The sequence below is a fragment of the Eutrigla gurnardus genome (genome assembly GCF_963514095.1).
Source record: "Eutrigla gurnardus genome assembly, chromosome: 11".
NCBI lineage: Eukaryota > Metazoa > Chordata > Actinopteri > Perciformes > Triglidae > Eutrigla > Eutrigla gurnardus.
The window spans coordinates 6608510-6632313 of record NC_139925.1 but is presented as its reverse complement, the minus strand read 5'-3'; the positions used below and the strand labels follow the sequence as shown (position 1 = coordinate 6632313).

The 23804-nt window shown below is 43.7% G+C and overlaps 2 protein-coding genes across 5 annotated transcripts; both read right to left on the bottom strand.

The window, feature by feature from the left end:
* Positions 1-9842: 9842 nt before the first annotated feature.
* tbxtb (T-box transcription factor Tb) lies at positions 9843-12528 on the bottom strand (the record flags this gene model as incomplete). The annotated part of the gene is made up of 8 exons (XM_084021259.1): positions 12382-12528; positions 12018-12282; positions 11737-11871; positions 11462-11523; positions 11302-11372; positions 11036-11212; positions 10573-10705; positions 9843-10113 (listed from the first exon to the last, which is right to left on the bottom strand). Exons 1-8 carry the CDS (start codon positions 12402-12404, stop codon positions 9843-9845), a joined length of 1137 nt encoding a protein of 378 aa, XP_083877385.1. The 5' UTR covers positions 12405-12528.
* A 738-nt stretch (positions 12529-13266) lies between these two features.
* Positions 13267-23190, bottom strand: LOC311021067 (uncharacterized protein). 4 transcript variants are annotated; one of them, XM_084021378.1, is made up of 10 exons: positions 23078-23190; positions 20825-20944; positions 18802-19112; positions 18598-18715; positions 15995-16076; positions 14534-14605; positions 14357-14460; positions 14097-14157; positions 13548-13873; positions 13267-13464 (listed from the first exon to the last, which is right to left on the bottom strand). In XM_084021378.1, coding segments are annotated over exons 3-9 (678 nt in total). In that variant the 5' UTR covers positions 18803-19112; positions 20825-20944; positions 23078-23190; the 3' UTR covers positions 13267-13464; positions 13548-13633. The 4 variants fall into 4 exon arrangements, 2 of the variants coding, with proteins under 2 accessions (XP_083877504.1, XP_083877505.1); XR_014597970.1 differs by lacking the exon at positions 14534-14605; XM_084021379.1 differs by lacking the exon at positions 23078-23190 and adding an exon at positions 21161-21464 and having other exon boundaries at positions 14357-14605.
* Positions 23191-23804: the final 614 nt, after the last annotated feature.

Genomic DNA, 23804 nt, shown 5'->3' with positions numbered 1-23804 from the left:
TCAGCGTGATCACAGGTGAGAAATATGGGTGCTGACGTAGACGCCTGTCAATCTCTCTGACGGCAGACATCAGAACGGGCCAAGAGGACCGCGCGGCCAGACGTCAGGTCTACTGTTTACTGATAACACATGGACACAATCCATTCATAAACTAAACACACAGACGTTGAAACCGCAGCATTGTTTCAGATTCACTGCATTTTAGAATCCAATTCTTCCATTCAAACATGAAACAAGGAGACGTGTTCAGCACTGCAGTCACATTGAAATCCCCAAACCTCTGTGTTATAAAACAATGATTCTATAGATTAAACAACAGAATACATGTTTTTCTGCTTTGTCACATAAAAACCTGCACTATTGAAACCTCTTTTGACATTAAAGGTTCATATAAATCTCTTCTTATTTTTAGTGGAAGCTTTCAACAGTGAATCCCGAATCTGCAAATAATAATAGACAATAAAATAAATCTGTTATTCCAGAGTTACCGGCTGTCTCCGAGGGTGAATATCTAGATCTTTATACTTTAGCTCCACCTAGTGTCTGCCCGTCTGAGGACAACGACATCGACGTCTAACTATTCTAACGTCACAGAGAGGTCAAAGGTCAACATTCTGTATAAATGTAACAATCTACCACACGTGATGAAATGAAGAAAAATGTTTGCTTCTCTCATGCAAATCATTCAGTTCACTATTGGGACCCGCAGTACGCGTTGGGACCACTAAGTGGTGCTCTTGCACAGGTTGAGCCTCGCTCCAAAAAACGGCCTGCAGCTGCCAGCGGCCGCGCTGACGTCATCGGGGGCAGAAACACGAACGAGAATATTCATGAGGACGTTTGAATGTGTGAGTTTGCATGCGGTTTGTTCACTAAGTGCAACGTGGCGTCACGAGAGTGGCACAGTCTTTCAGCACGGCGGGCACGAGGCCAAGCTAAAAGACACACACACACACGCACACACACACACACACACACACACACACACACACACACACACACACACACACACACACACACACACACACACACACACACACGGTGCCACCGCTGGAAAAGCCATTAAGGCGTATGACGTTGAAGCTGCTGCTCGGTTTTGATCCATGAGGACGATCCAGTCCAGAGAGCTGGACCTATCCTGCAGCAGTGAGCGGATTCAAAAATGAAAAAAAGGCCTTGACCGCGCTGATCTTCTGTCTCACAGGAACAGAGGCCTTTTTGTTCCTGCGAGCGGAGGGGCATTTTGTAATGTTCTTCTTGATGGACTGTCAATGAGGTGGAGCACCATCGTAGTTACAGTGGAGAAGATATATGGCGACTATTTCCCCGTAATGGGTCTGATGCAGGATAACAAGGATGTCACGGTCCAAATGGTATCTCCCTACCAGTCATATAAACTCCCCTTTAAAACTAAAAATCTGCTGCTTTTATTGCCTTTTCTTTTTAATAAAGTCATGCCTTAAGTGTACTGATAAATAATCCTGTCATTTTTTTATGGTTATACTTGAGGTCTTTCATGGACGCGTTGCTTTATGTACAAATCAATATTTCTCCTATTATATTTCATCTAACGTCTTTTAGCTCGTTGTTTTTATTTTACAACCTGCGACTTTCTCATTTAGGTTCAGTCTCATCAGAAAAGGAAAAATGGATCAGGATCATGTTATAACGTGAAAAGATTAATGTTATAACTAGATGTTTTTCATGTTATAATGACATACAAAGTGATCACGTTACAACACCAAACATTTCTTGTCATATTTATCTTGTTGGAACATAAACGTTTCACGTTATTCCATGATAACTTATATTGTCATCTAAAGAGGAGGGGGAGACCAAACTAGAGCAAAAAGGAATGACATTTAGAATAACTATATTAGTGGGACGGTTACCATAAATCCATCCATCCATCCATTTTCTATCGCTTATCCTGTATTGAGGGTCGCGGAGGGGCTGGAGCCGATCCCAGCTGTCATTGGGCGAAGGCAGGGTACACCCTGGACAGGACGCCAGTCTATCGCAGGGCCGGTTACCATAAATAATAGTATTAATTGTAGGATAATAAACTACTACTGGAAATATTTCTTCATATATAATACTGGAAATATTTCTTCATATATAATACTGGAAAAAGCTGTTAATATTTCCAGTATATTGTTGTGCATAGAAGCATCCAGTCAATATTCTATATACAATCTTTATTACCTTAATGTTTATTACAGCTCACATTTCTTACTCACCAGGAACAATGGAAATAAAACTATTCCAATTAGCAACATATTGAGACATCAAGGTGCTTTGCACTGGTATGTTACAGTAATGGGAGAGAGCTGGTCATCGAAGGCCTGTTGGTGGGCTTGAGGCTGCAGGCTGGAGGGGGGAACCAGGAACTGTAATCGACAGGTCCAGGCTGCACACCGAGAGGCCAAACAAAACGAGCTTTGTGATCCTGATATGAATCTCAATGCCTCCGTTTCTACACCTCCCCTCCTGGCCTCACCGGGGATATCTGAGCGAACAAAAACCATCTCCATGAGAAAAAAAACAAAATAGGAAGCCCTCTGAGGCGACGGTGAATGGAGCGGCGACGGCAGCAGCCTCACACTGTTCTGGTGCTCGTTTTTTAGATTTGGTTCACGATGTACAAACACATCACAGCTTTATTACAAAACTGTGTTATTTTAAGACTGCCTGATTGAAGCTGCACTTCCTTCATAAATCACTCCTAGAGTTGTGTTTGTACAATGACAGTGGACAATATAGTGCAGCCGACCTGCATCAAAGGAGTGGGAGGGGTTGAGTGGGTGCGTGCCCCCTGAGTAGACACAGATGCCAGGCACAGTCGGGGAAGGAAGCGCCCGGCTCTCCTTGTGTGTTAGCCAAGGGAAACTCTCATTCGGGCACGGACCCAAAAAAGACACGGCGCCAAAAGGCTGTGATGCAAACAGGTCACATCTTTAATGCAAACAAACAGATGGGCGGGCCTGGAAGCCAAACTGTGTAAGGCAAATCCTGCACTTTGTGGAGGTCTTAAAGGGTCAATTCACTCAACTTGCAACAATCTAGCCATGCAGACGAATGTGATTTTATATGTCTGAGATTTCTGCCTCCACCTTAATGCAATGGAGGTAAATGACATTTGCAAAAAAAATGCATTTAAAAAAACAGCAACAGTTTAAATCGGATCTACTTTCAAGAAACAGCTTGTTCTTTGGATTCTTTCATGTATTTCTGGAAATACATTTGTAATGTATACGGATCCTTTAAATAATCAAACTTTTAAGGTGTCCTGTGGCTTAAAACAATAGTAATTCAGTATGTATTCGAGGTAAGATGATTGATCTGGTCTTTAAAAAAAGATTTCTAAAAAAGGCAAAGACGAACTGAGATGAAAGTGTGTGCATGCTTACATTTTCCAGACACGACACAAATGCAGCGTCAAACTCGAATAATGCGACGCAAAGAAAACATCACGCCCGTCTCGTCCTCATGCGAGGTGATGCCGTTCTTGGCCTTGAACTTGCAACCCGTGTCACGTGTTCGCCGCCATAACGGGCAGAGGATCGAGCCATTTCAAAAGCTTCCTCTTGAAAAAGAGGAAGATGTGCCGAACCAACTACTCAGGTCACAGGTCACGGGAGTGATTTTGGTTTAAAAAGGCTTTTGTTTACCACCGGGATTTTATTTCCCCGTCAAAGTCACTGTGAGGATTTAGACTTCCACTTCCGACTGCTGTAATCTCACAGGGAGCTGACCTGAAACACAGTTTGTAACAGCAGTCTGTGACGTTTACCTGATGCATAGAGCAGTACGGACGTAAGCAGCAGTGCACAATAACCCTCTTCTACTCACGATCAATCAATCAGAGCCAATCAGAGTCAGAAAGTATCTGGATGGACGACAGCCTCTGACTTCTAAACCTATATGGTGAGAAAGTTAGTCAAAATGACTAAGAAGTCTTTCCGTTTTCTTTTTTTCCATGATTGTAGAATGCGGCGTTACAAATTGAAGCCATTTATAGCTCTCGTTGTTTATTCAGCATTATTTATTCACGCCGAATTACTAATGTTCACTTTATTGTACCAATCACTGGCCTCCTTTTTTTTTTTTTTGGAGATGAGAGTGGGAGTTCTGTGCTGCTGGTTGCTATTTGTACAGTTTAGATTCATTTTCTCTGTGCATATAAAAGGGTCCATTCGGGGGCCCTTTATGTGCACCAACACTAACATGATTATCCCTCATACACACCTTCACAATTCAACTTCCACCAATCAACAGGTCCTTCTCTGTGGCTGACTGGTGATGACAGCCACACCTGACCTCATCCATCCTCTACACTCCACTCCTCTACTCTGCAACCAAACCTGATGTCACACACATGGGACTCCACTGAGAACCCAGGGATTATGAAAAAATAATCCGCCTCAACACACAAGATTGTTTTCTAGAGAGTTACTACTTATTTTAGTGGAGACTTGATTGCTTGCTGTCAGTGTAAAGGTTTAGTGCTGTTTGGACTCGTGGAGTTGATACAGCAGCTATAGTGGTGTTGCATCCTGGTGCCTCAAACTTTGCAATGCATTCAGACATGCACAGAGATCCCACAAGCCTATCTGTGATCATGCCTCCTACCTTGGTCGCTGCAGCCTGCGGGCGGAGATCCCTCAAAGTCACGGTCGTCAGGACTTTTCCGTTTCTTCGACATTTGCTGCTCCCTATCCGGAGTGATGGATCTATCCACCGCTGGATCGATATCTGCCGGCAACGTGAGACACCTTCAACCGGCGGGATACACAACGCAAACAACAGTCTGTGGGAGTCGAGGAGAATCAATCTCAGTCGCGTTCATTCAGATCCCTTCCCTGGATGCCCTCTCTCCATCCAGCGTGCGCAAAGTTACCATGTGGCCAGCCGAGCACCCGGAGACGCGGCCACGCATGGAGCCCGTCCCGCAGATTTCCCAAGATGCGTCTGGGGCTTACTTCTCTTGACACATGAGAGAAATATTTGCAGATAAGGTGATTTGTCGATCACGTGCGTCTCGGATTATGCATGAACTCCGCTCGGATGGACGTTACGCACTGTGGGCAACTTGTTGATCCGCGTCTTAAAAGTGGTTTTCGTCATTTTTCAGTTTTTTTTTCTTCTATTTATGTCAATTGAGATTATCAACGTTGTATGGTTTGCTTGAATGGTGCTCGGCGACGTCACACTACAGGTCTAATCAGGCATGGATGACGCACAGCCGACACAACGGGAACTCTTGGGTATCTTTGCAGAGTATAGGCCAAAGTAAACGGAGATTATCTGGACGTGGTCTGCACGCTGAAGTACGCCACGACGCGCGTCCCTTTGGCAACATTTGCGCCAAGTTGCGGGCGGGAAATGCGCTCGTGGAGGATCCCTCCCCGGCGTAATGTTGGGAACACTGTAGTCCAGGAGCGGCGTGGCGGGGAGCGCGCGGTGCGGTAGCCTACCTTCCCTTCTACAACACCATCGGGCCGGCGAGGAGTAGAAAACACTCTGTTTGTCTGTGACGCGTCTTGCGCAAAAGCCCCTATTCCGTGTGCCAGAGGAGCATGGAGCGAACAAACACGCATTGTGTTCGAGTCTCGCGGTCACATCAGTGTGCGGGAGCCGCAGAGCGACTTGAGAATAAAAGCGGCGGATGAAAATGCGAGCAGGAGCGTCGCGGCGTTGCGCGTAGGTAGGCTACTATAGAGGAGGCAATGACGCCACTGGTCTGGCGTTTTACAAATTGCTTGATGGCAGTTTCCCCCCTCCGGTCGACTCGGCTCTGTGTGACAGAGGATTAAAAGGAAAAAGAAAACAAGAAATCAGCGCTGCTCTTCCAACAAAAGGACTGTGGCGTTGCACTGGATATCCACTTTGGATCAAACTGCTGCTGGGAGCTCCTCGGATTATCACCGACTTCTACTTTCATACATGCATGTTGCTTTCAGGAGGCTCACAGATGGGGTGCCTGACACCAGTTGAGCAGCAGCCCCCCCCCTCCTCCTCTCTTCATTCTCTCATATGCTGATTTATTTATGAACACTCTCGGGTCAGTGGATCATATAACATTTACTACATCTGCTTTAGATTTCAAGTGCAGGAGCTACAGTCTCTCCAAAATGTGTCCCCTGGATGTCAAATAGTTTTGAAATTAAAAAGCAGTTATCTCTTTCTGTGTGTGTGTGTGTGTGTGTGTGTGTGTGTGTGTGTGTGTGTGTGTGCGTGTGTGTGTGTGTGTGTGTGTGTGTGCGTGTGTGTGTGTGCGTGTGTGTGTGTGTGCGTGTGTGTGTGTGTGTGTGTGTCTAACGCACATCCGCGGAGACTTTCCTTGCAAAGAGCTACAATTGCATTCATGCCAATGACGCTGGTATTTCGTGGTATTTTCTAAAGGCAAACACGCCTCTCTCTCTCTCTCTCTCTCTCTCTCTCTCTCTCTCTCTCTCTCTCTCTCTCTCTCTCTCCCTCTCTCTCACCCCCCCTCCCATCCCTCATTCACTGCAGCTACTGACGTCAAGACATGCTTGCGTCAATGCTCCCTGCTTTGACAGAGCTTTTTTCTTTTTTTTTCTCTCTCTCTCTCATCGGGATCATAATGGGATTATTAGGTTCAGAGAAATACCCTGCCTTCATGGCTTTTTAGGTTTTTTTATTTTTTCATTTTTATAGACGTCCCATTATCTTTTTCCTTCTCTCTAAACATGAATCCTTATAATAAGAAACGGGACATGTAATTCTCTCTTAAAGCAAACCACAAGGACTGAATGATTGTATAAGATTCTACAATATGATGATTTATTTCTGTTCTTTTATGACATTATAAGAGCAATTGACATAATATGACTTAAGGTTTTTGTACACTATTTATAAAACAAGAATAAGACAGTCCCCTTTTTTGTATTATGTTGTTTGATTAGATACTGATATGTATTAATACTCTGTTTGAATGTCTCTGTACAGACAAACAGCCACTGGACAGACATCTCCTCCGCCAGCGAGATGCAGTTCGATTTAGAGGATTAGGTGTCTGCTGCTTCCTGTCAGTCTCTGGTTTGTGACGTGTATTACAAGGCGGAGGATGTCACGGTGTCCTTATACATGACCTTGATCTTCTGGGCTCAATGGGCTCTTGTTCCCGACGACTGGCCTCGCTTCAATTTAGCCATAATGCCTTTCTATACGCTTCCTCGGCTCGTGACAACATGCACTTTGAGTCTCTCTGCCTCTCAAACACAGCTCATCCTCTGCACACACTCCTGTTGTCGAGTGTTCTCTTTAAGTTTCTGCTGTCCGCTTCACAAAAGCACCTCAATTAAGCCCAAATGAAAACCAAAAGAATGAATTACACAATCAAATCTACTGTTGTACGAATGACGTGAATGAATCTCGCAACACTGACAGACTTTTTTTTTTTTTTCGTGACATTTGAACGGACAATGATTGTTCTGTACTTTGTGACCAGTTTGGAAACTAGGCCTGACCTTGAGGACGCGTTTCAATCTAACATGCATGCTGTTAGCAGTCTATACAACACACTATGATATAGGATTGTATTACAGTTTTTTTTTTTTTTTGGCATTTTCCAAAAAAAAACCTGTCACAATAAGTTGATTGTGGTGAATTTTCATGATCAGGAATATCTCTTGCCATCATGGTCAAAAATAGAGCCTGATTTTAAATGCAGGATCCAGAAATATGGATTTATTGATGCAGGGAGACCTTAGGATCATCTTTTTTAAGATTATTTGATTGGTTTTCATTAAAAACCATGTTCACAAATGAAAAACGTGCCTCTCATCTGTCATGCAATAACAGATATTTGTTTTTGTAAAGTGATACCAGTAGGTTTTAGTGCCAATTTAAGAGTTTGAGAGTGATTCTGGGGATAACATTGACACAATCCCCCCATTTCCTGCCCTTTCTAGCTGTCAATCAAGCTGTTCAAATATCAGTATGACAGTAATAACAGATCAATACATTGTTTTACAAATTAAACACTTGTGTTGGCCCCTTTGCCCATCTACAAAGCTGATTGGTATTGTAGCTTTAGACGTGTGCAAAATGTGTGTGCGCACATTTTTAACAATAGCTACCCTACACGTACCTTGGGGTTGGCCGGCGTCCAGCTGCTATGACGTCATGGTTCGCTCCTCTGACCACCCGCAGCTCCGGTGAGAACCAGTTGAGGATTAACGCAGCAGGCAGCCTCAAACATCCACCGTGGTCGTCAGTGAAACAGCAGAACGCAACGTAGTCCTCACAAAGCGACTTGTCTCTACTGGACGGAGGCCGGAGACTCCTTTGAATATCAAAATAAGGCCTCCGCGGCCTCTGATTGGTTGTTTTACACACACGCATGCATGCAAATGTCCAGGGAATTTCAACAAGCAACATAGTTATTATTCACGGTTCAGTTCAGTCAGAGTTTAGCCACTTTCTCTTTCGTTTAGCCTGTTTTTTCCTATAACAGACAAACAGCACGGTGAGAGTGAGCACCTGTGTGTGTTTGTGCAGGTACTTCTTCATCCCTTCAAACCTTCTGACACTGCTCACTACTCCGCCTTGTGGCTGGAGGTTCACGACAACGAACAGCAGCAAAACGAAAGCATGCAAACATTTTCAAGTTGACATTTTAATGCATTATATCACAGGGTTTTTGAAGCTGTTGGACTCTCTTTGTCAAAACTCTACAAAACCATAATACACAAAATAGCAGACAGCCAATTAAAAACATTTTAATAATCGATTTTGCAATGACAAATAAAGACACCCTAATGAAATGTTTCCATGGGGTGCATTTTGGAGAATGAAAGGGCTTTTAATATATTTGGGGGAGTAGATTCATGATTGAACTAAACAGGTGCATCAGTGATTAAATAGAATTCTCTGGAAATGACTCACCCAATTTTATTACCAGAGGTACCGAAGAATGCTGGAATCAAACTGTCCCTTCTGTTGCTGGAGGCCTTCATGAACCCTAAAGCCACCATGGAGGTCCCTGGACCCTGACTTTGTGGGAACCACCCGTTTGTGGCCACTAGGGGGCAGTCCATAGCCAGATATTATATCTAAGGATGAAATTAATGGGCCAGAAATCTGCTGCCATCCCATTTTTCAATTAATTATCACACATTGTGGTGTCACAATAGCAGAAAAAAAGAAAAGGACACTGGGAAGAAGTTGGATGAATTTAAACAACATAAAACACGTAAGCACGTTGAAGTTTTTATTGTCATGTAGCTAGCCTCAAAAACAGCCACTTGAGACAACTTGGCATGCTTTTTTTCTTTTTAATAATATGGAAATGCATGTATCATCTGCATAGCAGAATATTGACATCAGATCCCCCTTTTTATTTCATTTTTAAAATAATCTGGAGCCCAATATCTCAAACAGCATCATTGTGGTACAAAGCAATTATCTATTTACATGGTAAAGCTCAATTACTTTCTCATTTACATTATAAACATTGTTTAAAAATAATTTTACATTTTCCAACTGTACGTTTTTTGTGCTTACTGCTGTAGACACATGTGGAGCTATGCTTAATATAAGCATGTGAAATGGATTTTGGTTCTCAAACATTAAAATATATGTTTCTTTTCCTACTTTGCTGAACATTTTAAAGAGTTCCTTCAAGAACTCAGAGTCTCTGCAGCTTCTCATTAAGTACCAGGTGAGAATTGAAAATTGTTAATTCATTCAGGGTTGATTCAAGCCCATCACAAAACTGAAAACAGTTTTTTACACCCGTGAAATCATTGATTCTCCCTTAAATGGCAGCAGATCAAACATCCTTCAGACATCATTTTATGGCTGTAAATCTTCACTCAGAGGGACGGAGGTGTCAGAGGAGTCCAGGCTGAAGGCAGCCGCCCGTGTGGAGAGCTGTCGTACTGTATTGCATCTTGCACTTCTGTGGGTGTGCCGCTGTCGTACATGGGAGAGCCAGAGGAGGGCGCTGTGATCGAGTGAGGCAGGCTGGGGTAGTGGCTGCTTGACCCTCGTAGGAACTGGGAGTTCAGGCTGTTGTTTAGGCCTCCGTTCTGGGACACGGGAGTCAGCGGCGAGTTACTCACAGACCAGAGGCTGGTGTACTGGCTGGACAGAGACATGGATAAAAAGAACATTTTACTCAGCTCCTTAATAAGTTATCAACTAAATGTGAACAGGTTACAGTGTTAATGTTACAATCAGCTGAACAGCTAGAATATCCTTCAAATAGATTTTCAACTTTGCTTAAAAACAAGGAATGAATATAGTTTTTTTTTCTACCAACATCAGATACACTATGAGGTTTTATTATATATTTTGTCTTTTCATTTTTCCACATAATCATGGATTTACTTTTTGTATTATTATATTTTGAGTTTATCTCGCAGGCATACTTGAATACCTTAAAGCCTTGTGACCTGCAACCTTGAAAGCATGTCCTGCTCTGTGTTCTTTTCTTTTTTTTTGTCATGTATTTATCTCTGTCTACGTCATCTTCTTTGTAGTCGTGAGTTGTATTGTTATCAGGTGGGGCCATGAGAATAAACACAGAGGAACTATACAAACCTAGAGTTGGTACCAGAGGAGGAATTGTGGGCCACGGGCATCATGCCGGAGTGTGCTGGCATCTGTAGACTGGACCAGTTATCGTGTCCCGAGAGCATCGACAGACAGGCTGACGAGTTATCGGAGTAACCGACTGCAACGCAAACAGAGACACCGAGGTTTAGTTGGTACACGGATCACTGCTGTTTTCATATATACTTGTCAGAAATCTAAACTTGTATGATTCAAGACTTCCTGTCCTCAGATATCCATATGAGAGTCAAAGGTGTGAATATTCTCTCCATGCATTCCTCGTCTGAAGCCCGACCCTTTACAGCTCTGTGGCTCCACTCACACAAAAGCCAGAGGAATGCACAACATTCCGTGCTCAGCAACATTTGTTTGACTTTCCAGTTAATAGCCGGGGAGGAAGCGGTGTAATTCATGGACGTGTGGCGGTAAAAGGCTGAAGGAGAACACTCACGGGGCGAGTTGGTTCGATGGGCGTATGGACTGGCGTAAGGGGAAGAGCGGTGGTTCCTCAGGGTGGAGTAGTGCTCACAGCCGTGCGACGGCGAGAGAGAGATGGGACTCCCGAACTGGCTGTGAGGACTGGCAGGAGGGCAGAGTGAGCCTGTGCCTGGAAGGAACCAACCACCTACTGTCTCCACAGATGAGAGGAGACACGAGGAAACCACATTAGCACCATAAAGCTAATAGAGTGACATGGAACCAGAGACAAAATAACACAACACTTGCATTGAGAGTAAGTCGACTGCTGGTTTTCATTGGCATCTTCTCGTATGTCTCTGTGATCAGTTCTAGGGGGGGAAAAAAGATTCATATACTTCACATAATGTTCACATAATGCTTTTACACGTCAATAACACGTTAAACGTGTGTTTGTTACCTCTCTTTTGCATCTAGGAAGGCCTTGGCAAAAGGGTTGTGCTTTATTTTAAGAGCAGTTATCTAAAATACAAACATAAACGACAAAAAATTATTAGGATAGTTGTTTTCCATCAATAGAAATCATACAAGACATATCAAATGCTGTGCGTAAATGCTGTGCGTAAATTACGCACACGATTTGCGCGCATACAGGACATATTATTGCGCAGTTAAAGCGAGTAATATTAGTTTAAAATGAGTTTTCTTCTATGTTAAATATGTTTCATTGCCAACCTCTTCGTTTTGGTATGCTGTTACTGCAATAAACTGCGTCTCCGGGAAAGAATGGCTGGTGATCATCCTCCTCGGGCCTCCAACCCGCACGATATGGATGCGTGGCTCGTACTTGTGCAAAGAATTTAACATGATCTAAAAAAAACAGATAAATACGAAAATGATCATATACTTTTAAGCTGTATTTTAATTTTAATTACGTTTTTAATAACGTGGAAAAGACTGAGTTGCTTTTTCATCCCAAGAAACAAACAGAAAGTAGAATCCTCTCTTCCCCTTACCTGACCTCCTCCGTTGAGTTTGTTGGTGAGTTTGACTTTACTGAAGGAGACGGGAGCTTTCATCCAGTGCGCCCCGAAGTTTGGAGAGTCCGGGTGGATGTACACGCAGCTGGGAGTCTGGGGCTCAGGTTTGCCACCAGGGACCCACTCCCCGTTCACGTACTTCCACCTGTGGTTGTCCGCAGACGCGAAGTCCAGCAAAACAGAATACATGGCGTTCGGGTCCAATCCAGACACGTTCACTTTCAGCACCGGAAACATACGCCTTGATAGAAAAAGAATGTTATCAAAAATTAAACACTATTTGGTCATTAATATCGCGTTTGATCTCATAGTGTAGACTTTGTATTTGCGTAAAGCTCACCTGCCGTTCTTTGTAACGATCATTTCATTCGTAAGCTCCTTAAATTTCTTCCAGAGCTCGTTCTCATCCAGGGACACGTTCAGCTCCTTCTCCGTGGGGTCACCCTTCTCGCTGCCGGCCTGCAGCTCACTCTCCACGGCGCTGAGGAGGTGATCCACTCGGTGCTGACTGGCCTTCCCGGGACATTCTGCGGCCATTCTGTCCAGCAGCTCCATCCGATCACAGCTCTTATTCGGGAAAGCGAAACCTCTCGTGTCTCCACAGAGACAAGCAGTGATCTCAGGACGCTGGACGTCACGACCGGCTCCCAAATATATACAGGCCGTGGAGACGCTCCGTCTCTGGATGGGTGTTTGGAGCAGGAATGGTTGGCTCATCTCCTCTTTGATCTTTGCGGCCTCGCACCGATTGGCTGGGAGGGGCCATATCATCGAGGTCCACAGGATGACACCGTTTTGAATAAAGCAGTTTAACCTACTTTATTACATCAACCTGCAAACATTGACACTTACATCAAAGCCACATCTGCAGAGAGAGCGAACCACTGTGGGCGGCTGGTGGCTGCTCTTCAGTGCCTGGAGGCTCAGCTCTGTCTGCCGTTTCATTTCAAGGATTTCAAGGATCCTGTGGTTGTGGGTTAACACTGAATCAAAGAAGAAGTTCTCTTAAATGGATGAATTAATAAAGGAATTCCTTGATTTGCATTGCAAACTTTTGAAGTGTCACACCAATTATTCTCAATTAAGATGAAACCCTTCATATGACTTTTATTTAAGAAAACCAACACATGAAAAGGGACTTTAACATATGCAGGTATATAAATCAACAACTGATAGACATATTAAAACAATTCCAAAACGACTACAATATAATATAGTATTGTTGTTATATGACAATATAAAAGTATATAATAGTAAACCACAAGGTTGTAATGTAAAAAGACATTGTAGAATTATCTGTCACATAATGCATCCATAAACTCTACATGACAGATTATCCCTGCACACATTTGCTATCATGATATCTTTATTGATCTGTAGTTTCTGTATAGTTCCTCCAAAGCTCGAACCCACAGTCAATTATCTAAAAAAGAGAACAAAAAAAGAAAATACATTTAAAAAACACAACACAATCTTTACAAAAATGAATCTGAGAAATAATTTTACCTTCACATTCTTTTGTCGACACACATCATCCATAGATAAGGGCTCGGGTGTTTTACGGCTACACGCCGTGTCCCAAACCAGAGTCTCTAAACTATAAGAAAACACCCACACATGCACAACGCCATCAGTCTTTTGTCTGCAACAAACAAATGGAATAACTCTGATTCATGTGTGTTTTGGTCATGGTCAGCTGAGGTCATTCTGCTCAGCTGCCGGGGACATGAAGGTCGGTCACTCCGGACACTTCCTGCCTGGTTCGGAGAGCTCGGAGGCAGCTGCTTGGTTCGGCTCCTCTTCCCTGGTTTGGGGTCAATTCCTGGAAGAATCTATGGAAAAACATCTCTGATCGCTGATAACTCAATTCACAAAACAGCTGATTTACATGCAGACATGTGCACAAAAAACCACTGTATTCTGCTAATTATATTCGGTGTGACCAGTGGCCATGCAAAGAGGAAGAAAAAACAAACGTTAAAGGTGAGTGGCAGCTACGTGTGAGCTTCCATTGAGCTCCATAGTGTTGTGTTGTGCCTGGTTTGTGTTACTAACCAAATCTCGGTTGCCTCGCTCCTCCTGCCAGCACAGTGAGTCTGTCTCCCGGTCCAGCAGTCTGGACCAGAGTTTCACAGCAAGCAGAGAAAAACAAACCTCAGTTTAAAGAGCCGCTGAAAGACTCCTTCAATGTGCTTCTGAGCGTCATTGGTTGTGAATGTTGCTCAAAAACAAAACTTATAGGTGAAAAAAGGTTAAATCATCCACATCAGAGCTTCATTTCCTTTATGTTTCTGCTTGTTTGCTAAATGACCAACCTTTGGGAGCAAGCCATGTTGATCAAACAAAGATCGTGCATTTGTCTCAGCCGTCTCACGTACATTTCTGCTCTCCTGCTCTTCTCTGGAATCTCGGGGATAATCTGTTTTAAAGACAAAGTAGCAAACGCACAATGTACAGGAACTAAAAGAGGCAACGTGGACGGGCTGACCTACCAAATCAGGCATCTTGCTCCTGAAGCTCCTCATGAAGTTGGGCTGCAGGGTTGCAAACGTGGGGGCTTTCATCTGCGGGTGGCACATATTACATTCATCCATCATTTCCTTGTCCATTAATCATTTTATGTAATTTTAAAAAAGGGGAGACGTCGTCTTGTATACAAGCTGAGGTCATAGGTGTCATAGACGGTGTCATTTCCCACAGTCCCAGTGTCCCTTTTGGCGCCTCTCCCCTCCTCCTCCAACACCCACCCAGTCACACTATAGGCCACTTCCTGATGTGGGCCCTCAGCGCTGGGAATTCATGTTAGTGGTCTTTATGGCGCTTATTTTTAAAAGAGTGTGTTTGCAAGGTTGGACCTGTTTACTACAAATCAGTTAACTTTACTGCTAATAATGTTCCTGAATTTAAAATGACATACAGGCCACCATTGATTTCCATGTCAGCCATGGAGCCTATGGAAATAAATGGAAGCCTCTTTGGCGACCTCCACGTTGGAACATCTAAAGCACTTCGGAAAACACCCATATAACTATATAATATGTAGTAAATGGGCTAAAATATGCTGTTATTGTCCTTTATTCATACAGTGTAATGAATCTATCACATAAATATGACAGTAAAATGTAATATGATTGAACTAAAATCAAAATATTACCTAAAAATATACCATAGAGTTGAACCCCGGCTCCCTGACACAGTTTTATGAGGTTCAAAGTTGTATTTTTTACAGAGTAACTTGTGAGTAAGATGTGGATAGGTGTGCCGGGCCTCTCCGGCAGCGGAGGACCTGCGGTGAGTAACGCTCCTGCATGCCTGCTGGCTTCCACCGGTCTCGTCTGACCACTGTTTGCCTTCCCCTGCTCTCCCTTCAGCCGGTCTCGGCCTCTGTTTGCTCAGGAACGTTTTGACACAGAGGTGAGAGAAAAATGAGTCCTACGTGCTCGTCCGTATATGCTCATCTCAGCACCTGAACATAACCTCACCTCCGATGCCATAAATCCTCCCTTCCTGGTCGCTGATATCGCCGTAAAGATTGGAAATAATCTCACGATACCTCCATATTGCTTTTCTGCCAACATTAAAAATCGCTAAATAAACTTAAACAAGACTGCTGCCCTTTCCCTGACACAAGCTACAACTATATGCTGCCTAAATATTAAAAAGACTAGTTAGTTAGATGTCAATCTTCCCATCTAAGTCTCTGCAAGTTCAAACTATAACAATGATATTCAGTTTATTAAAGGTGCAAGGTGTAATATCAGGCCACGAAGGTTGGAGCAGGATCAGCAAACCTTCTGTTTGCGTTGGCTAAATGTGTTTTTCTACAGCTAACAGCTTACTGAAGGTCTATCTCGCTACAGTGACTCACTATCGCATCCAGAGGTTTAAGTTGTATTACAAGACAGGACGTGGGTTCTATCAGCGTGGGTTTATGTGTCTTTTTTGACACTAACCTTTGGAAACATTTGCTCAGTTTCATCCTTCTCCTGGCCGTCATGGAAGATCTCTTCTGACCCAGACCCTTGCTTTAATAACCTACACACACACGCACACACACACACACACACACACACACACACACACACACACACACATAACAAAAATTTTAATTTCCACAGCTTATAAGGAAATCAAATCAAAACACCGCCGACAAGGAAATCAAACTTTATGATTGAGGAAAAGATGTCGTCCGGTCAACCTGCTGACTGACCTGCACACAGAAATGTCGTGTTGTTAATATATTCCTAATGGTGTGCTACTTCTCAAGAGTAGCCATGGTGTGGTGCAGCTCACACCCAATAACACGGCACACTCAGGTGACAACACACTTTGTCTGCTGGGTGCAAACTGGCTCTGGGGAGGACTCCTGAGCAAGGCAGCGTTTACTCACAGGACAGTGCAGCAGGTAACAGATCTGTACAAACACCGGGACGCTGCCCTGGATGCAGGTGGAGGAACGAGGACGTGGTAATCATACATGATGACGGATGACAATGCAGAAGCTTGAATGTGAAAAACATTTAAAAAATGTGGCAGAGGAGGATCCTACAAAATGAGACGCAACAAGATCCATCTTCTGTTCATGTTCCAATCATTGAAGTCAATTTATAGCACATGCTATGTTCTGGTCAATCCAATTTTGTAGACCTGTAATGCATACTTGTGAAATTCAACGCGTTGAAGAGACCATGACCGGACGGCCACGAAGATAGCAAGTCACTGCCTCAGCTGTGCAATAAATCATAGCAGAGTAATAATAAACGTATAAATATACACAAAGCAGGACAGATCGGATGAATTAGCTCCTTACTTAAAAGCATAAACGAGGACCTCACTGGTATTTTGGCTTCAGCTCTAATTGCTTTTATTTGAGGTATTTCTGACGGATGTGGGGAATGTGCCCGGTTTGCCGTCTCGCCATGTTTGTCTGTGAGATTTCACACTGAGCACAACCCTTCGCTCGCCTTCTTACCGAGCTCCTAATGTCCCCAAGCCGATGTGCCGTTTCACCGTGGCAGCCTTGTGCTAATGTCATACATCCTGCTAAACACAGTTCAGCCCTCATTAACAACGAGGGCGACACTGTTCCGTTATACATTTACAACATGGACACTGAGGGCGATATGAGCAGGAATGTGGATATGAAACAACGTGACTTGGAGATTATTTTCTTGAGATTAAAAGCAAAAACATCAGTGTGGTATAATTTGTGAAATGTGAATCACCAGGTGCAGAAAAGCCCTCACAATTAGGGGGAAATGAAGCTTTTGAGAGTTTTCTGATGTGCAATCTACCTCAATCAAAATGCTTTCAAGGTAATATATTTACCCATCACCCGTTAAGTAACTTCATACAGAAAAGGAAATCATTTCTTAAGTAAATGTGTGTGTAATCTGGGCTAATCTGAAAAAATAATAAAGAAAATAGTGAAACAATTGATAGCCTTGAAAATGGATGTGCTGAAAGAATAATAATACATTATATTTTATAGCGCTTTTCAAAAATCAAGTGTCAGTTTAAATGGTAGCACTGAATGGAGTTAAAGTGTCAATTAAAGTCCAACTGTCGGTTGAGGTGAAAGTGCTAAAACTGTAGGAATAAGAAATGACAGCTGATATTATGACAAAATCGAGCTGGAAGTCTCAGTAAGACATGAGAGGAAACATTTGTAGATTAAAGAGTGTAAACTGAAAGGCGACGTAATTTAAAGTGAAATCATCAGTAAAGTTGGCTCTCAGATTATCGCCGCCATTTTTTATGTATTTTTTGGCAAATGGAGCTCTGTTTGCCTGGAAGCCCGTAAAGCTTTTAAATGAGAAGGAACTCTCCAAACAGTTCCACATCTGCTCGCGGTGCCGGCATGAAGTGACACCGCCGGCCCAATTGCTATCTCTCTTTTGTAGCGGACATAATTACGACATTTTCTCCTGGACGATGTTTGTCAGAGTCCGAGGAGGGGGAGTCTCCACAACGGCGGGGGGGGGTCAGACGGCGTTTGGTCATCTCACTTCTACGTGAGTAATCAGCTCCTCTCCTCCAGGCGGGTCCACGTTAAACAAACAGTGGAGTCTGTTTGTTCTTAAAAGCAGCACAAACAGATCCAGCAGACCAGAGGCCCCTACAGCTGAGTGCCAAGCCCCTGGGGGCCCGCCACCAACACCAGCTGGATGTTGATAGACTCAAGACGTGTTGATCTCTCAAATACATAGAATATAGAACATTTTATGCCTCTAACATATAGTCAAAAAAATCTACAAGCGTATTCGTTGAGTCACTTTAAAGCAAAAGAGCAATTCATTTTGGAAATATGCTTGTTTGCTTCCTTGTGTGAGTAAAGTGTAGTTTATGCTTGACGTAGTGAAGCATGAGGTGCATGCACCAGAAATGACGTCATCAGGGCTTGTGCAAATGCTCTGCAAATTGCAGTAAATTGCAGTAAATTGCAGCAAATTGCAGTGCTTGGACGTAGAATTTTTAGTTTTTGTAATTAGGCTTTTCAAGCAGAGAGAATGAATATTGGAAAAGAAGAACGAGTCAAAATCAAATATAGAGTTACATTGTAGGTGGTCTACACCTGGAGGGGTCCTCGTGTCCTCTATCTTCAATGGTGCAGGGAGGTTTCTCTGATGTCTTATGCTGAGTCATCAAACGAGCTGCAGGCCCGTTTTCCAGCACTGGAAACATTAACGTCAGCACACATACAAAGTCACATGTACTGTTTCGCTCCAGAGAGAAAGTTAAGCTCAAACTGTAACTCAACTCCTTCTCCGGACATCCTCCAGACTTTTATGGAGCTGCGATGGGGGACGGGTGTAGTCGATGCTCCTGTGGAAGTCCTCCAAGTCCTGGTGGGTCTTCAGACGTCCACGCTCGGCTAACTGCTTCTGGAGGTCAAAGATCTCAGAAAGGGGGACCCGGTGAGGGATGAAGCATCAAACAATGACGGGGTGGATTACAGTCAGGTGTCATCCTCTCTGTGCTGGGACATAAACCTACCAGGTAGCTGCTTTTGGGGAGGGACTTCAGGTACGAGTTGCTATGCTGCAGCTTCGACGAGGCCAACTTTGGTTTCTGAGTGACGAAAAGGGGACAGACAGACAGACAGACAGACAGACAGACAGACAGACAGACAGACAGAGAGTGAGACAGCCAGTGGTGGGAATAAAGGGTTTAAAGGGAGCCCTCCCTCGTTTCAGGGGCTGGGAAACAGCGTACACAGAACAAATGAGAAGTAAACACGCAGCCACAGGAAGCCATTAACGGCAGCAAGGACCAATTAGGCCTCGGCAGGTGTTCTTGCCTTTGCCCCGCTTCGGTCCCGGCTCACCTCGGTGTCTGTGTGACGGAGCCTCTCGATCTGAGCCGAGGAAACAACGGGTAGTTTCATTTGCTCAGCAATCTGAAGCAAAGGATTCCGACTGGAGGGCCCCTATAGTCCCTTTATTGTGCTCTTTTTGTCTCCTCCTCCCCCCCCCTAACCAAGGGCGAGTCATTAGAGAGGACAATTACATCCTCCTGAAGAAGCACAGCTTTTACAGGAGGGGGAGATAAGACAGGATCTCCCTCATGTTAGACCCCCTCTATGCAGGCGCTCTCTAAAGCTTATTGCTCTTTTCACACCCGGTCAGAGGCGAGACAGTCAAACTCAAAGTCAACCACAGCAGCGAAGGAGGGAGGAGGATTTGACACGAGGACAAACTAAAAGTACATTTGAAGAAATGAAAATAGAAATGTAAGTATGGAAGCAAAAACAATCTTATAAAAATACTTAATTGTGAAATGTCATTACTAAAACTACAGAGATAGTTTGAAAATCGTCAAAATTAATTTGTGATTTGAACTCCCCTCATTCAAATTTGAAACATAGTTTTTAAGTTAGCTTTATTTAAAATGACAATAAATAGTATTCTTATTATGAGAATGGATCAAATGCAACAATGTAACAATGTCACTGTCATGATGAACCTGCTGAAAAGGAAATGGCAAAACTTTAAATAAGTAAATGTCAACATGAATTATTCAGTCATGATTAAATGTCACTATTAGTTGTTTCAGATTATTACGGCGTTGCTTGGCTTCCATACAGGGAACGAACTTCTCAAACATCACTTGTAAATGATTTGTTTCATCTGCAGCACGTTAACATTTAACTAAAGCAGGTTCATACAATAGATAGGTCACATTCATCAAGCAGCCAACCCACACCCCTTAACCTCACAGGATTACGTTGTAAACAGCAGCTCCACTTGTTTTAATGGTATGCTTGTCACTTGGGGAGTAAAAGAGAAAGTGGAGGTGTTGTGGGGAAAACAGAGAGGCTTTGATTTGCAGGGTTGTGTATTTGAGCCCAGACTAAAGTGAAGCACACACTGGTTGGCAAATAGCAGCCTGTGAGCCACAAACATGGGCCCTGACAAAAAGCTTTGATAGTTTACATGAAAACTCTTCCTCCTGTAAAAACACATGTACATTCTAAATACAATGTATTCTGAAATTAATGAAAAATAAATAAAAAAACATGAAAAACATGGAAACTGGGCCTGTAAAATATGAAAATTATCCTGCAATGAAAATAAAGTACTTAAAGTACTTGGATAAGCAATTAACTTAAGGTTTTTGGTATTTTTACCCTGATAAATTGTAGTTTGTTGGCTGGAAGAAAAAAACATAATATCAGGGACAGCAATAATTGTGATTAAATCATATAATCCATAATTCTTTCATTTGAAACCATTATGTAACTGTCCTCAGAGTGTTGACAACGCTGGGGTTGAATGATTCACCTGCTTCGTTTCCTTCTCTGACTTTGCTCTGGCTGTCTCAGGTCTCTGCTGCTGCAGGACTCTCTGGGAGTGGACCTGGTCTTTGAGCCGGTGCAGGTCCCTGTAGACCTCTAGATGGCGCTGGAGGACAAACCGAGACAAGGAAGCACACACGCTGAGGGGAACTGAGTTATAAAAGGAAGCAGCACCTGAGTGTGGAGTGAGGCAGAGCTTCAGACTCCGGATAAGGACGTGATGAAATGATGGATTACTGAAAGAGAGGTGAATTTGTCTTTGCATGATGTTCTCTCATTGCATGATACTCAACCAGTGTGTGAGAGTTCAGTATTTATCAACCTGCTCCAGCTGAGCCGGACGCCGGACCTTGACCTCTTGGTCCAGGTCTAGACCGCTGTCATGCATCGACTTCCTCCTCCGGGGCTCAGCTACGACTTCATCCCCTGCCTATCGACAGTTAAAAACCCAATTTAGATGCTGTGGGAGGGAATCAGTCAGGTTGCTTGAAGATTAAAAATAAATAAATAAAAAATACATTTTTGGTAATCCTTCTCATCTGCCAAAAAGCAACCTCCCACACAACAGCCTGACATTGTGTTCTTGCAATACCCAGACGGCAAAAAAAAGATACGCAGGAGGAACATGCCCACCTCTCCTCCTACAGCTCCTTCACTTTATTTCCTGCATGTCTCTAAAAAAAAAACTATTTTGGAAGGCTGTAATCTGCCCTAAGTATATCATTGGGCAACAGTCTCCTTATTTAATCCTAAAACGGACACCCGACAGATGTTGTGAAGGGGAGGCTTTAGAGACAGATTCCAACTACATCTAAATGTTGTCCCGGAGGAAATATAAGATGCAAAAATGTGGAGCGTATTAAGCAAAGAACGCACGGCTAATGGGAGGAGAAGCATGCGTGACACAGCAGACCAACTACAGAAAGACATGCTCCCTTTTTATAGCCCTTAAATGAAGAATGATACATGCTGGAGCTTTTTATGGGAGGACTCTGATCCAAGGCCTGTCTCGGAGGTCGCCCTGTCTCTGGGAAATGCCTTGTTCTCACCACCGAATGACCACATTACTGAGGTTTATGGGCCGAGTCTGTTCAGGAAGTGTCTGCTTTGTCGTTTTCTCACAAAGGCTGCTGGAAACGCGAGGTTTATCGGTTCCGTTGCCACAGTAATGCCGTCGTGGCCTGTCGTCCTTTTTGCTCTCGCTGCTGTGTGCAAAGTGTCAGTGGCTCCCTGCCACTCTAAATCAGTGGAGGATAATGCAGCTGGCCTGCTGGACCACGTCACTCGGCGAGGCAGCGAGGTGGACAGCAGCCTGCGGCCATCTCTTCTTCTTCTGTCTCTTTTTTTTTAACTCCCAAAGGAGGAGGGTGGAGACGGAGACATCGCAGACATCAAATAAAGACATTGGATGCTGCAGGAAGCAGGAGATGAAGAAGAGAGCTCTACATGATGGGCTGGAGTTCACAACTCTACCCGACAAAGACTTTGAGTTTGTCAAAAAAGTGTAACCAAGCCGACGGATTCGACTTGTTGCCAGATCCCGCTTCTTTAAATTCTACTTCCCCCCTTTGAATACAAGTGTTTGAGCTACTTTAGACCCACGAATGCAGCTCTCGCGACCCCCCACACCCGCCATGAATAGCTCGGCTCCAGGCCCGACACCACACAGCAGTGGATACCAGAGAGAGGCACGTAAACAAGGCCACAATTGACATGGCACAATGGAGGAGGATTACACAACTTTGGGTCACCGAGCTAGTCGGTAGAACGGGTCTTGGTACACACTGTACTGGCTCAGACGTGACCTCAGACGTGATCTCAGACGGCAACGTACGACACAACAAACACTGTATGTGGACATCCATTCAAAGAAGCTTTCACTCTGGCAGCTTGTTTGTCTGTTTACTCACATCTGTGATGTCACATGATGGGCCACAATAGTGTGTACTAGGACACAAATTACTCTATGTGTATCCTCCACTGATTAAAATGTAATTTAATAGGATAAAATGTGAAACTCTCAGTGATGATATTGTTTAAAAATACCTTTTTGACACCAACAGATAATGAGCGTGCATCCAGAATAAGAGGCTGGATGGATGAAGGTCGTTGCACTCAGACGTCATGGCAAATCTATTTTTTTTGAGGAAACCTTCAGAGAAAAGATTGTTGCCATGTTGGCATCAAAATTCCCAAATCATTTCAAACAATGAGGATTGAAGTCATTTCTCAAACTTACCTGTTGGAATGTTTTAAAGGTCACACACTCCTCCGTCTCGACTTGCCTTCAAGTGTACGAGTAAAACTCTGGTTACCAAGTTACCGAGAACAATGAAGGAATTAAACCTTTATTGCGGGGGAACCTTCTGTACACACACTGATGTTTGTGAACCTGCATGAAGATTTCCTTTGCGTCCCCCTTGGACCCTTTACCGGTCGATGGGCAGCTGAGGAGAACCATCAAAAGCTTGGTTCCTCTTCAGCTCTGCTTTGATTGTGTTTTGTTTTTCATGTGATGGTTTTCGTTTCCTAAGCTCTCAACCAGCTGTTTGTCCCTGATGACGTTCATTACCACTTATACAATTACAACGTGGCTCTTTGAAGCTTAGCGAGTACCACATGAGTATGGGAATGTGGGGGATTACGCCCTCCGTTCAAACTGGGAATGCCATCGCCGCGGAGCACTTTGCATGAAGATGTCTCCAAAGTCATTTGGCACCATTTCACCTACAGTGATTGCATGCGTGGTTTGATTTCGATGTAACAAAAGTAGGGCCGACTGGAGGTAATTTCCTGAGGGGATCATGCACCTGGGCCCCACAGTACACTGATCAACCCTGCTTAACAGGAAATCTAAGAAGCTTAGAACTCTAATGCCCGAATGGCCTCAGGTAAACTATGTGGCAACAAAAGGAGCCTTTAAAATACAGTCTGGGAAACTGGCCGGAATCGTAGAAGAAATCTAA

Excerpts from the sequence above, each read along its gene's own strand:
- LOC311021067 (XM_084021378.1), bottom strand. Across the intron at positions 14,461-14,533 it reads GGAGCAAGATGCCTGATTTG|ATTATCCCCGAGATTCCAGA; the intron begins GTAGGTCAGCCC and ends TCTTTAAAACAG. Across the intron at positions 13,874-14,096 it reads AGCGAGGCAACCGAGATTTG|ATTCTTCCAGGAATTGACCC; the intron begins GTTAGTAACACA and ends GTTTTTCCATAG.